This window comes from Sciurus vulgaris, assembly GCF_902686455.1.
Source record: "Sciurus vulgaris genome assembly, chromosome: 7".
NCBI lineage: Eukaryota > Metazoa > Chordata > Mammalia > Rodentia > Sciuridae > Sciurus > Sciurus vulgaris.
Genome location: NC_136467.1, coordinates 40343889 through 40358386, shown reverse-complemented (window position 1 = coordinate 40358386; position 14498 = coordinate 40343889). Strand labels below are relative to the sequence as shown.

At 37.7% G+C, this 14498-nt stretch overlaps 1 protein-coding gene across 4 annotated transcripts in view; it reads left to right on the top strand.

The window, feature by feature from the left end:
• TPD52L1 (TPD52 like 1) overlaps positions 1 to 9550 on the top strand; it is an 89796-nt gene extending 80246 nt beyond the window's left edge. For 2 of the 4 annotated variants that reach the window (XM_079148276.1, XM_079148279.1), the window contains exons 5-7: positions 1443 to 1481; positions 4427 to 4487; positions 8888 to 9550. In XM_079148276.1, the coding sequence (XP_079004402.1) occupies positions 1443 to 1481; positions 4427 to 4487; positions 8888 to 9016 (229 nt within the window). In that variant the 3' untranslated portion in view covers positions 9017 to 9550. The remainder of the gene's footprint in view (positions 1 to 1442; positions 1482 to 4426; positions 4488 to 8887) is intronic. The other 2 variants (XM_079148277.1, XM_079148278.1) reach the window with 2 other exon arrangements.
• The last annotated feature ends 4948 nt before the right edge of the window (positions 9551 to 14498 follow it).

Sequence of the window (14498 nt, the reverse complement as noted above, 5' to 3'; positions counted from 1 at the left end):
ACCAATTGTGGGACACCTAATACATTTGAATTTATTTAACCACGTATTTACCTCATTTCTAATATTTGCACCGTTTCACTTGCTGAGCAATCTCTTAGTATTCTTTTTTCTGCAACATTTCTTCCTACATTGGCAAGATTCTTAGATTTAAAGAAGAAAAAAACAAGTGGAAATTGAGAATAGTTTATTTTTATAAAACTTCTAGAAAGTGAAACTGCAACAGAACATTTTTTTCTCTAGACTACTGTGTTTCTCTGAATTTCTAGTAACGGTTACTTGTGCTGATATTTCTCCACCTTCAACTTTCTGTACTTTCTGAAATTGAAGGTAAGGTTTGGTGAAAAAGCACATATGTGAAGAAGTTGCAATGGTCAGTCTCCTGCCTCTGATTTAAGCCTTCTTTTAGCTGAAATCTTACCATAAACTTAAAAAGAATTTCCTGAGAAAGTGCTTATATTAAAAGAGATGAATAGATTGGTAATGTGGAATATCTTTTAGTGATGTCTTCAAATGTAATTTCTAAGGACACATTTTTGCCTATAGTTTCTGTGTGGAGTATTTAGGGTAAGACTGTAAGTATCCCCTGAATTTCTTTGTTGTTCTCTTTCTGTATTCCAGTAAAGTGCTGCCCTTACTAGTGAACTCAGTCGATATTTCAGGGAAGGGTCATAAATTTAATCCATGGCCTCTTGGAAGAAGAGAAAGCAGGGGCCATGTTGAAAATGGATGAGGAAGAAGCACCAGCCCAGGAAAATGGGCCTCATCTTGCTTCTTCCCTCTGCCCAGCCTGTTTTCTGAGTGGAACTCAATAGAAAAATAACAAGTGAGCAGGAGGAGATGAGTCAGCTACTATAGGATTAAGAGGATGAATCCCTTAACATTCTCAGGAATGTTTATGTGTACCAGATGTCCCTGACAATTAAACCACAGGGGATATAGGGATCCGTCCTTCCATGTTGAACTGTGTGAGTTGTGTTAGCTTGGCACGCACTTCCTTGAATGTCTTTTTTAATCACGTACATTCCTCTGGACAGTTTCTCTGCAATGGAACAATTAACTTCTGCTTGCATGGTTCTAATTCCTGGGTACTACCCTTTCCTACTTACTGTCTTCCTGGGCAGGAAAAGGGAGCAAAGACCCAGGTTAGACCTGGATAAGAAGCCCATGAGCTACTAGGAGGATACTACACATTCTCTTTTCTTATAGGGACCCGACAGCAAATAGAGTAGTGTGTGACCATGGACCAGCTGCTCTTCCTTCATATCCTTGAAAGCTGACTGTGACCCCTTATGCTCAAGGAAAACAAATATCTTGGTTGGATGGGCAAGGAATACTTCAGATATTTGAAATTGCTGTTTAAGAACTGCGAAGAGGGAGATTGTCATGTACTTATATTGTGCTATCTTCTTTTTTTTTTCTTTTAATCTGCTTTTGTCCTGAAGTTACTCCATTCGCCATTCCATAAGTATGCCTGCTATGAGGTAATGTGTGTAAAATATTTTACATAACATTGATGCAGAATGTATATGAAATGTTACTTTATTGATATTTACTTGTAAGCTTCCCTCTGCACGGTGCCATGGTCTACCTCATCCTTCTTTCTACTGATCTCTAAGAAATTCTTTAGAAGGATGGTGTAAGGGGCTTGGGTCTTTGACCAGACATACTGGCTTAAATCAAGCCTTTCCTGTTTTATCTGAGACAAGTGACTCATCCTATATCAATCTCCTTTCTCTTATTTGTACATTGCAAGAAATAAGACCCACCTCATATGGATGCTGTAACACCAAAACAAAGTAACCTGTGTTAAGCATTTAGTACAGGACCTAGAACATTCCGAGCATGCTTGCAAGCATGAAAATATTTTTGTGTTTCAGCATGACTAAATGCAAGCCTGGGAGAACAAGTAAAGTGAAAGGATAGGAAATAAGAAGGTTATGGTCCCAGAAAGGATATCACTAGGATATTTAAGGTAGATATTAAGGTGAGATATATGTTGAACTATACATGTCACTAAAATATCAACTGGATGAAAATTTATAAGAAAGACATTCTCAGGTTCAGATTGTATGGCTTAGTGATAAAATCAGATAAAATCAAACTAATAGTCTAGAGGAATGTATGGTTAGGAATTAGAAGAGGCATGTTGTACCAACTCTGCCAAGGATTAATGTGGCACCCTTGACAAAGTCACCTTATTGGTATCAATTTTTTGGGGGGCATATTTAAAATAAGAAGCTAGAACCAGATTTGCTGCTCTTTCCAAGGTGCTCTCCAAAGCCCTAGAGTTGTCTGGGCTGCCATTGGTGGTGGGGAGATCAGGCCTCTGAGACCTTCTCTCACTTTAGTCGGAACTATCCCCTTCTACATGCTTTACAAAACACACTGTGGTTTTAATGCACAATACAGGAAGTTCAGTTACTTTTAAATAGTATGAGACCATTGAAACCAAATTCTTTCTAGGGTTATTTGCAGTGCTACAAGCTTATAGTTGCACATGATGTGATTAAGTCTGATTAAACAATTTATCCTTCTTCTCTGGCATGCATTCTAGAACAATTTAATTAGAAGGATGTTTGTTCTATTTCTCGTGAAGTTTCTACCACACTGGGGTTATTTGATTAATTGGTTGATTTGGAAATTTAACCACAATATTTGGTTCTCCATAGCTGGTAGTAAATAGGGAATACAGATTCAAAATTGTTAGTTCATCAAATGAAACACTCAGATGAAGTAATATAACACAAAGCTTTGAGCTCTTTTACTGACCAAATTTTAAATTTGGGAAGCTTGGAAAAAATTAATATGGTTTTGCTCTGTAAACTAGGAATCTATCTAGTGTCTTATAGGTCAAATGGAATCCCCATAAGTTTCCTGAAATTAAGTTTAAAATAAAAATTGATGTTAATCATCTAACATATATGCCCACTATGGATATAAATGATGAAGACAATGGGCTACAAGAACAAGCTTAGCCAAATAAAATCTGCAATAGAAGTGAAATGCCACAGTTATATATTTTTGAGCTACTTAAGTATAATTTCACTAATATTTTCATCATGAAACTAATGTATTATAAAGGAATACTCATAGAAATTGGACTGTTTGAGTCACATACATTCAAGGTGTAATGCCATGCCTGACTCTTCTGAACTCTACATTAGTGCGAACAGCCTAAATAGAGGTACATTTCTGGCCATTTGAAGCACTAAAATCTCAGGAGGTAATCCCCAGCAAAGTCAAAAGTCAAATTCAAAAACATATTCTCTATATTAGTTGCCTCTTGATAGTTTTAGGGGAATGGTTCATCTTACAACATTCAGTGAAACCCATATTTTACAGCCACTCTTCCTCATAAAGTTTCTACAAGCCATTCCTCTTATTTTTATCTGCTCTCAATTAGGGAATAACCGGCAGCTTATCCAATATAGTAATATTTAGTTAAAACTGATAATAATATCAGTTGTTGCTTCCAAAATCTAATATTAATACAAGATTTAAGATCTTTTAGTTCAGTTCCTATCTTTGTAGTTGGACTTAGTGATATCACTTTTTAATTGTAATGACTTCATTAAATTGTAGTGTCATGTGGCCAAATCCAAAATAAGAAACCAGTTAAGCACCAGATGAAGGATCTACACTGAAAGCAAAAACATGGTTATATAGATTAAACACAATGAATGAGTTACAAATTAAATGCCAACAAGCTATGAAGCTTCTGTCTGGTAAGAGAACAAATAGGCATATCCTTTTTGGGAGGAAAATAATATGCTATTAACACCATTTTCATCAGATATAACAGTCGGTGGATATATTTCAACATCAAATAATGAAAGCCTGAAATTTCAGAAACCACATTTCATGAAAGTTATCAATATGATAACTTTCTAAGGCAGGGAAAAGAACCTTTATGAATGCCCCCTCCCCATGACTTGAGCTGTTTCTGTCTTGTCTCATATTTTATGAATTAAATAACTTTAAAATTCCAAGAAGGAAAACTCAGACATGACAAGAAAGAAAGACAAAAAAAAAAAAAAAAAAAAAGAAACAGAAGAAGAGGAATGTTGTGTTAGTGGCAGTTAATTAGCAAGTGAAAAATTAAGCTTTATCACTCCATTAACGCATTGGAAATGATTTATGATGCACCATGGAATTATTATAGTTGTATCTTTGCCACAGACGCCACTGTTTATTCCACAGTTGAGCATCTAACTGTTTTCCTTAGAAATAGCCCATGTCAGGTTATGGTTTCTGGACCTAACCTAGCAGAAATGGAAAATACTTTAAACATGGTTGTTGTAGGTGGCAAGCTGACAGGGAGCTCTGGTGCAGAGGCGATGTTTACAAATCAGAGCAGAAAACCAAACAGCATGGTTGCTAAGACGCTAGGTCTTTGGAGCTGACCTCTCTTTTTTTGTTATTTTAGGAATTCTCCTACTTTCAAATCATTTGAGGAGAGGGTTGAGACAACTGTCACAAGCCTTAAGGTACAGATGAAGTGAATTTTGTGTGATTGGGTCCATTCCATCAGGACAGCTTAGTTATTGCTGCTGTTAGTTCTGAGGGCAAGGCAGGGCCACAAGCATTTAGTACAGCCAAGAAGGTAGATCTGCATGAAGGCAGACCCTTTGCTGCTCATATAAATCTATAGATAAAATCAGTATGGAATAGTGTTGCTCCATCCTTACAGTTGTTTATATAAACAACACAAGGGTGAAATTGCTTGTTAAAATGAATTGATTTTGTGTTCACCATTTCGTCTCAATGCAATCTGCCTAAAAGTTGACATGTGAGAGAGGATTGTGGATAGGATCAAGGATATCTGAATTCTGAATTAAGCGTGTGAGTGAAGGTTCCATAACAGCCAAGGGCTCCTCTGGTTTGGACACGGACCAGCAAAAACAAAGTGGGTACCAAGTGTTATAATGCCCATCAGCTATCTAGGCTAGCTTACCAAATTCACATCCTGAGCACATGACAGTCTTCATGGAGGAAAATTAAACTGAGCCACGCAATGCACTATTTTATAGTAATAAATTTGACCCCTGGATATAAACTGAAAATATGCCTATAACACAGTACTTTTTAAAATTCACTAGGTTTATTTTTAAGCATAGATAAGCTAAAGTACAGAGGTTAAAAAAAAGAGCAAAAATAAAATCAGTCTGGTTTCAAAAGGCATAAACTTTTAAAATAGGGGAAAAAAAAGATTGAAACAACCAAGATTGTGCTTTGAAAGATATTACCTAAACAGGGACTTAATGACATATTATTATCACTAGAAAGGCATGATCCTTAACCAGATCAAAATCAGTTATGTGCACTGCAATTGTCAAGCTGCTTCCTGATCTCACTATAGGACCCTTACGGGTGCTGCCTGCTAAGTGCAGGTAAGGGTGGGAGTTATTCTTCACATAGGTCACAGATGCTCTTAGTGACCTGGAGCGTCTTTCTCTTAGTGGAGGGTCTACTTCCTTAGGCCTACAGTCAGGTGTTACAGGCCCAAGAAGGGACTTATTACTCAGCGTTTACCATGGCTTCACTAGTTTCATTCACCAGCAATTTCTACTTCTGCAGTTTTACCACTTTGCTTATCCACACCATCACTTAGCCAATGTGCAGGAGCCATTAAATCACCCCATTACCAGAAACAGCTTTTTAAGGGGAGGGGCATGCAATGTGGTGGATGTTTCTCTTGGAAGAACATCTAGTATAGAAACGAAAGGCTCAAAAGTATTAAGTGTTAGTTTCTCAAACTTAGTTTTCAGCCTTAGCCCAAGGAGGATGGATCTGTTGCTTGTTAGACACATTCTGACATAGGAGAAGTTGTACTTTTTAGGTTTTGTTTAGGAGATATGAAGAAGCAAAAGAAGAATAAGAACAATCAATCTCCATTTGCTTTTAGGAATCTGATGAGCTCATGGTTCACACAGGATTTAAGTGTTTGATCCACACACTCAGCCTCTCACTGTCCTAACCTCGTGGGGATAGAAGGTTGAGCGCCTGCCCTCCTTTAGAGGTGCTGTGTGCTCACTCGACTCACCAGATACTTCCTGGCATTGAGACTTCCCATGAGTGGATTCTGTGCTTGTGTGGTTGTCCATGGGTTTAACCACACACATCCCACACACCTCCTATATCAAAGCCAATGCCTAATTCCTCTCTTGCTGCCCACTCAGGCAATGTAGAATACCTGATAATCATGCTTTGTGTAAAACCTCCTACTTCCTCAATAATTACAAATTTCTCATTCCTTTTTTTCTCCCTCTAGGCTAAATAAGAGATCCATTTAATCCTTCTTTATAGAGCTTATGTTCTGCAGTTTATATCTGTGTTCTAAATCTTCTCCAAAATTTCTCTATTGTTCATTTGTGGATCCTGAGGCTGTTTGCTGCTGAGGGGATGGCTCATAAATCAGTAAGGATGAATAGAAGACTTTGAGTTCTCCAGGTTGTATTTTCATTCACACATCCTGCTTTAAGAACTCTTACTTAGGTTCTACAAGAAGAGATGTGTGAAGTAACGTCTGCTCCTGCCATCTCCTCATGCAGTCTGAAGCACACCATGTGGCATTTGTACCAAATAAGTGATTCTTTCTTTATATGCAATCCTGTGTAAGCATCTAAAATTTGGTCCTGCCTACATCCTTGCAGTGTATTAGTGGATAACATCTCTTCTGGTGTCAACTGTACAAAGAGCATCCTTTCTGTTTCATCCAAGACAAACAGGCAGATGCAGAAACAACACCCATGGAACCACATTTGCCATATTCAGCTGTACTCCAGTGAATCATGGGCAGCTACATCCCTGCCACTCATTCTCCCTTTGCATCAAGCAGACCATATTTCTAGCACACCTACTTTTTGATGATTACATGTCTTATATCAAAACCTTTTTAAAAAATAAGGCAAGATATATTATACTTTTTGTTTCTTTGTGTCCTCTCAACCAGCTATTTCATTATGAGATTAGGAAGCCCAGCTTGGCAGTTCAAATAAAGTATTGTACAAAGAACAATTATAAATTTAGGGACAAAGTGACAAACTCTTGGATGAAAAGCCCTTATGAAGGGAAGGCTCTGGCGGAGGTTTGTGGCTCACATCTATTGCAGTCCTTTCCTGAAGTATTGCCGTGACCATCAGTAAGCCCATAGGTTAGGAAGTCCCTATATTCTACCCCCTCTTTGCCAGATTGATTATTTCAAAGCACTTTATTCCTTTTTGATTTTACTATTTTGATTTGAGAAAACCAAAGAGTAGAAGAAACAAAACCCAGAAGAAAACATCAGTAATTTGTATTCACTTGATTGAATATTGTGTGTGATTTTCTATTGCAAAATAAGAAGCCAAAGAGGATGTGAATTTTAAAAAGAGAAAAAAACATGTGGACTATTAATAGAGTAGATCTCATTGAATTAATTTATTAATTTCTTTTGGGAAAGAAAGTACAGTGAAAAATCCTACTGGAAAGCCTCTCCCGTACCAGGTGCTGAGGTAACGGAGAGGAGGGCCCAGTTCTCTGCAGAGGCCCATGAATAAGACCTGTGGGCCAAATCTACCTAGTCATCCACTTTTGACTCACCCATAAGCTAAAAATTGTTTCACATTTTTTCATGGTTGGAAAAAAATCAAAATAAGAGTATTTTATTACATATGAAAATTAAATTACATGATATTCACATCCTAGCGTCCATGGTTAACGTCCTATTGAAACACCACCACACTCATTTACGCAGGTGCTGTCTGCAGCTACTTTCAACAGCAGCTGATTTGATTATCTGTGACAGAATCCTTGTGGTTCCCAAGCTTAAAATATTTACTCTCTGGCCCTTAACAGAAAGTTTTTCTGACATAAGTGTTATAGAAAATGTCAATTTAAGTAGCAGAATTTTAGAGACAGAGAGGGATTTTAGTGACAATTAGAGAAAATATTTGTTTTGCAATGAATGAGCTGCTTTTAAACCCTGATTAAGGGTTCCAAAGGGTAGGCGAGGAGCACGGACACATTCCCGTGTGGTGCCTGTGCCCAAGATATCATTCTGATGACAGCACTTCATCAAAAACATTTCTACTATATCTTCCTTTCCTTCATTGTGAACGGTTAAGGGAAGACCAGTGCAAATATTGGTAAAACTTGCATCCAGCATTTTGGGTCCATTAAATATTCTTTTGAAGGGTTTTTAATAAAGAATCTTTCATAATACTTAATCGTGTTTTTTTAAATGTAAGTTGATTCTTTCTTGTTTCTCTTCAGTTAATTACAAGTATGCAAGAGAGTCTTGTGAAGCATCTTGTGTTCTAAGGGGTTTTCCTACTCAGAAGACGAGTTGCCTAGAAAGATGTGAAATTAGCAGTACTTCGAACTTGATCCATCTCCAGCTTTCTAAGCAGAGACCAGAAATCATGTTCCATTTAGCCGCTTTGCCTTGTCAAGAATCTTTATTCAGAAATTCAGACTGTCCTGCTAAATCTCAAGTAGAAAATCTTAGTTTTAAGTCATCTAAGGCTATTGATACACTTGTAAAATTGGGAGAATTAACCTAAAATCCAATTCCATTTTGATGAAATCAGTTCTCTGGGTGAGTGAGATAGATATTGAAAGCCCACAGATCTGATTATACTCTCCAAAGGATGAGAATCTTAGATGTGGAAGAGATAAAAGACATTACTAAAACTGCAAAGTTGTAAGTTATCCTATCCCGAGACCAAAATATCAATGGCATTCTAGCACTCTGCTAAAGGAAACTAACTTCTCTACATCTTTCACTTTTCAACAAAGATAGTATTTCTGAATTCAAAAGTAATCAAGTTTTTGGCATTCTTATAAACACATTTCCAAAAATGATAATTAACAACTAACTGCATTTTTGCTTATTTGCTTGTTTCAGACGAAAGTAGGTGGGACGAACCATGGAGGAGGCAGTTTTGAGGAGGTCCTCAGCTCTACAGCCCACGCCAGCGCCCAGAGCTCCTCGGGAGGCCCCCGGCAGGCCGAGGAGGAGGAGCTGCAGTGCTAGGTTCAGCCAGCCTGCAGCCGCACCTGGAGGCTGGCCACTGCCCAGCCTATCTCTGCCTGCGCACACCCAGATAAGAAGACCAAAATCCCACCGGGAAAACTTGAGGTCTTGATGTTGTTACTCCAAGGGCCTCTCAAGAAAGTTGAATGGTTTTTGTCTGTATGTGTGTTGATGATAGACCACTTGACCCTCACACTTCTGTATTCATGAATGGCTATCTTTTAAAATGTACCAACTACAGCAGATACACAATTGGTTAAAACTCATTTGTGTAATTCAACGTACATTTCCCAAATGTGTAGCTATTAGTTATTTGCTTTGGTTTTTGCTTGGCCTCCTTCACAATGTGCATGTCCTTGAAGACTGAGTGACCAGTTTTTTCAGTTGACCAGATCGACAGGTGCAGCTCTTTGTGACTGTCTCCAGCAGTAAGATGACTCACTGCAAATTTCATCAAACTGCTTGTGATCTCCCTCACCTACATCAATTATGTATGTTTATTTAAGCAATTAAAATAATTGATTTTAACAATGACTGAATTCTTGATTTCTTTGTCTTCAGGGCTCTTGATGACCTTAAAAGTTGATATATTATTCTACAGATGCTATTTTAAATCAATTTCTAACTTGGTGAACAGGATCGAGGATAACGAAAGTAATTATAACCTCAGTTACCCTATGATGCTAAAATAATCTTCAGTTCTAAAATTCTGCTTCATAGAGTAGTAGCTTCTCAGCTAAGGAATAATTGAAAAGAGGACAACTATTCAATTGGAGAAGAGCTTTATTACCCCTTAAAGTTTGCAAATATTCACATGTATGAAAATGATGTTTTTATTAATACACTCAGATTTCTACAGTCACTTTTACCTTCCACATTATATGCTTCTCTTTTCTTCTAAATGGGAGCATACATTTGTTAAAAAGTAGTAGGGATTTAACCTTAAGACATGTTTATAAAATGTATACTTTTAAAAAGCCACATTTATACACGCACGCACACACAACACATGTAAGCATGTTAATTTTCTTTTTTAATATATTATTAAATAGAAATAGAAAAATGACACAGTGAAATGAAACCAGTCTGAAAAACTCTATTCAAACTTATCCGTTCGGTACAGCTACCACGTAGTCTCCTGAGGCCTAACATCTTAGCAGAGGGAGTACATTGAACACTTGTACCCGAGTGGACAAGTGCAGACAAAGGGTCCTGCCAGTGGGGGCGCTGGCGTTCTCTCTCATTTGTCCTTCCATGCTCCTGGTTGAAATCATGGCCTCCTTCATTGGGCAGGAAGCCAACTCCATTTGGCTGGAACACGCACTGTGGGGTCACCCCTGCCGCATGCGAGTACAGTCTCCCTGGGCCCAGTCTGCTGCTGCCTGGGAAGTTTGAAATGCTCAAATTTGTTCAACTCTGCCGCCACCATCGTTCTGACTGTATTCAGCATGCTGCACTGTATTAAATAAGCGGAGCTATGGTACTAGGCAAATATCTTCATTTACCCATCAATTTCTATGTATAATTGCCCCAGCCTTATTGTCTGAAAACAGTATTAAAATTGGACAGAATAAGAAAACTTGTGTTAACATCTCAAAGTTTCTAATACATTCTATTTTTCTTATTAAATCATCACAAGTCTAATGTTAGCCTGATTTAAAAACCATATTAATATATTAATGTCACCTCTATTCATCCAAAAGCTTCTTCTTCTCTTTTTTTTTTTTTTTTGAGCTGGGGATCAAACCCAGGGCCTCACACACACTGGGCAAGCGCTCTCCCACTGAGCTATACTCCCAATTCTTTTCTTAATTCTTTGAGACAAGTTCCCACTCAGTTGCTCAGGCCAGCCTGGAACCTGTGACCCTCCTTCCTGCCTCAGTCTCTTGAGTAGCTGGGATCACAGGTGTGCACCACTGTGCCTGGCAATCTAAAAGCTTTTTATGATTCACTCTAAGAAGGATATTGTCAATGGCCATGTCATGATATGTGGGACTAAGCCACATCACTCAGATTAGAATAATCACATCAGTTACTGGTAGATGGGTATCCTGAGCCTAAATGGTTAGTCTTAGAATGAGCCTCGTCTTGGTCTTATCATCACTCAAGAGCTGCCTGTTTCTCCCTCATGTTCATGAGCAGGTTCATCCTGATTTGACTGTTAGTTTCTCCATTATGTTGATTGTGCTCAATTCACATGCAGTAAAGTGTTTCACAAGTGATAAAAAGGTTTGGCATACAATGGACATAATCTTTCATTAACCAGTCAAAAATGACTTCACATCAACAACATGTATATTAAAGAATATCTCATCAAAAAATTTAATTTGGTCACCAAAAATTCCAATGTGAATTACGATTACAAAATAAACCAGCTTTTTAAAAAAGCGAGTCATTATGTAATTTAACCATTTACCACTTTTTAAATACTGTTACAATGTGATGATGGAAAATTTGTGATGCAGCTTTATCTTACAAATCACTTCAAAAAGTTTAGGACTATTTGTAGGTCATGACAACAAAGTAAACTTCATTCTAGACTAAATAATACATTTCTAAGAAACCTCTTTTGAACCATTGAAAATAGAACACGCTGCATGTATTACTGTGGATATGCTATGTCTTGATGCCATCTCATTGACAATGGTTACCATGGAGAGAACACTGGTAATCCAGGCAGCTCTTCTGCCTGCTCATTGGTCCACAAGTACCTGTCAGCATGAAAGTTGTTAAACTTCATATAAAATGGTGCTTAAGACTGAACTTCAACCCCATCACTTTCCTATCAGTGTCAAACTGGAATGGGAATAGAATGGGAGTTATAAAAGAAGACAGTGATGCTGAATAGTTTGGATGTTGAATATCTTGGAAGATCCATTGTTAAAGGCTTGGTCCCCATGGTGGTGCAAACTTTAGGAGGTGAGGCCTCATGAGAAGTCCTTTAGGGCCTTGGGGGTGCACCAACAAGGAGGCCCCTGGTCTCTTCCTCTTCTTTGTCACTCCCTGTCTCCTGAGGTGTTATTTTTGTTGTTGTTGTTGTTGCCTCTCACATGCTAGGCAAGTATTCTACCATGAAGCTACATCCTCAAATCAAGACTAGTGGTTTTGCTCCACCATGCACTTCTGCCATGATGTACTACCTCAATAGGCCCAGAGCAATGGGCCAACCAACTGTGGACTGGTACTTCCAAAACTATAAGCCAAAATAAAAATTTTCTCCCTTAACTTTAACTTAATTTCAGGTACTTCATTATTAGTAAAAGAATGCCGATTAATACATGTGTTATAGTTTAAAAATGATTTAGTATGAAATGTGAACCAACTTCAAATTGGTATTCAACTATAATTTCAAACTATGATAATCTTCAGCAAAATCTTATGATTACTTTTGATAATTGTTAAGAATGGTAAAAATATTTTCTGCTACATTTCTATTTGATTTTTAGTTCACACCATGGAAGTTTTATATCAAGGCAAACCAAAACTAACAGTCATAATTATCTTAGTCCATTTTCTGTTGCTACGACAGAATACCTGAAGCTGAATACTTTATAAGGGAAACAGGTTTAGATAGTTTACTATTTTGGAGATTCAACAGCATCTGCTCGACCTTAGTGAGGGCCTCATGGCTGGCTGATGGCATCCCAATGACAAGAGAATATGCAGCGGAGATCACAAGGTGAAAGATGAAGCCAGAGATATTCAGGGGCCAGACTTACTCTTATAACAACTTACTCTGATCAGGTGAGACCAGCATTAATCCCTACCAAGGGCAAAGCCCCCATGACCTAATTACCTTGCACCAGGCTCCATCTTTTAAAGGTCCTATCACCTCAACACTGCCACACTGAGATCCAAGCTTCCAGCACATGAACCTTTGGGTTCATACCATAATCAAACCACAGTATAGTACTATATCGGCAGAAGACTCCTGAAGCAATCATACCCTCTTATCTTTAATTATGAAGACTACAAAATTATGTATATAAAAATGCTGAGTACAGAGAATACTTTTTTACAAAGTAGTTCATCACTCATATCACTACCAGAAGACTTTGAGATGAATCGACATTTTTCAAATACAAGGACACTGAGAATTATGTAACAGCTGGTGGAATGCCAGTCCACAAGGGAAAAACAGTAACAAGGAATTCTTTTTTTTTTTTTTTTTTTGTTGAGTTCAATCCAAGAATAATTATTTACTCTGCATCAAAATTACAGGGTTTGTTATTCAGAAGAACAAATCCAGGCAAGTAGCAAGTATAATAAAAAAGAATGCTTTTTAAAGTCATAATGTTCAAATATTTGTAGATATCACCATTGGACTCAATAGCTATTTCCTTTTATTGATCTTCATTATGTTCTGATTAAAAAGAGGTTTTATTCATAGTACTATTACATTATTTATTTATTTATTTATTTTTTAAGTAAATTACCTCAGGAAAGTTTAGGACTTAATTGTGAACCCTTACTAGGTAGACAGATGAGGAACTGAGGTAATGGTTAAGTGGCAAGTATAAGTCTGGCCCAGTACGGGCTTGCAAAGTCTGTGAATCGTGCTGGTTATGTAGGAAAGTTGCAGCAGGCAGAAACATTCAAAATAGAGCTCCAAGGCCATAAACTCCTCTGGTAATAAATACTTGAACTTTTCTAGGATTATTTTATGTACATGTTTTCATAACAAATAAATAAAACTCCACTACATTGGTAGATGAAGTTGTTTTTATATTAACCACGATCTCCAAAAATAATCAGATTTTGCAGTGCTTCTGTTTTCAATGCAGAGAAACTATACGTGCCTGTGAGTTGCTTCTGAAGAGATCATGCACCTTGCTTCTTGCAGACTGGGGTATCCATGGATACTGCATCGAGTTTCCAAAGAAACGCTGCCTGGAAATTTCACCGTGCCAGCCTCAAAGGCCTTCTTCCAATGGAAACTGACATTTGAATTAAAGAGACAGGCCTCATTGCTGCACACCAAAATACAGTGCAGGTTTGCATGCAGGGCCTTCCTTTCCACAGCAGTCCATGATTGTGCATCGCTTCACAGACACATAAAGGGGAAAGGAATGGAAGAAATCTGGCTGATATATACCCTACCTAAGGCTCTGATTCTAGCAATATTCTTCCTATTACATATTTTTCATCTGGTGATAAATGTTCTCATAACCAGGATCTCAAGATCTGTAAATCAGATGGGAAAATGAAAAAAAGGAAAGCAAGTGGCATTTGAAGTTGTGTGTTCCAATTTATATCCCCAAATGATAAAGGACGGGGGGAAGAGCAGATCCTATTAGTAGGTTTACAAGTCTATGATCAGAGCACAATGAAATTAAAACTCTGGCTCAAGAAAGCGATCATCTGATAAGGCAGCATTTCACTTTGGGAGAGAATACACCACTAATACACTTGCTTTTCTGGATACCTAATACTACATCAGAAGAACACTGTTATTAAAAAGAAGTCATAATTAAATTTTCTT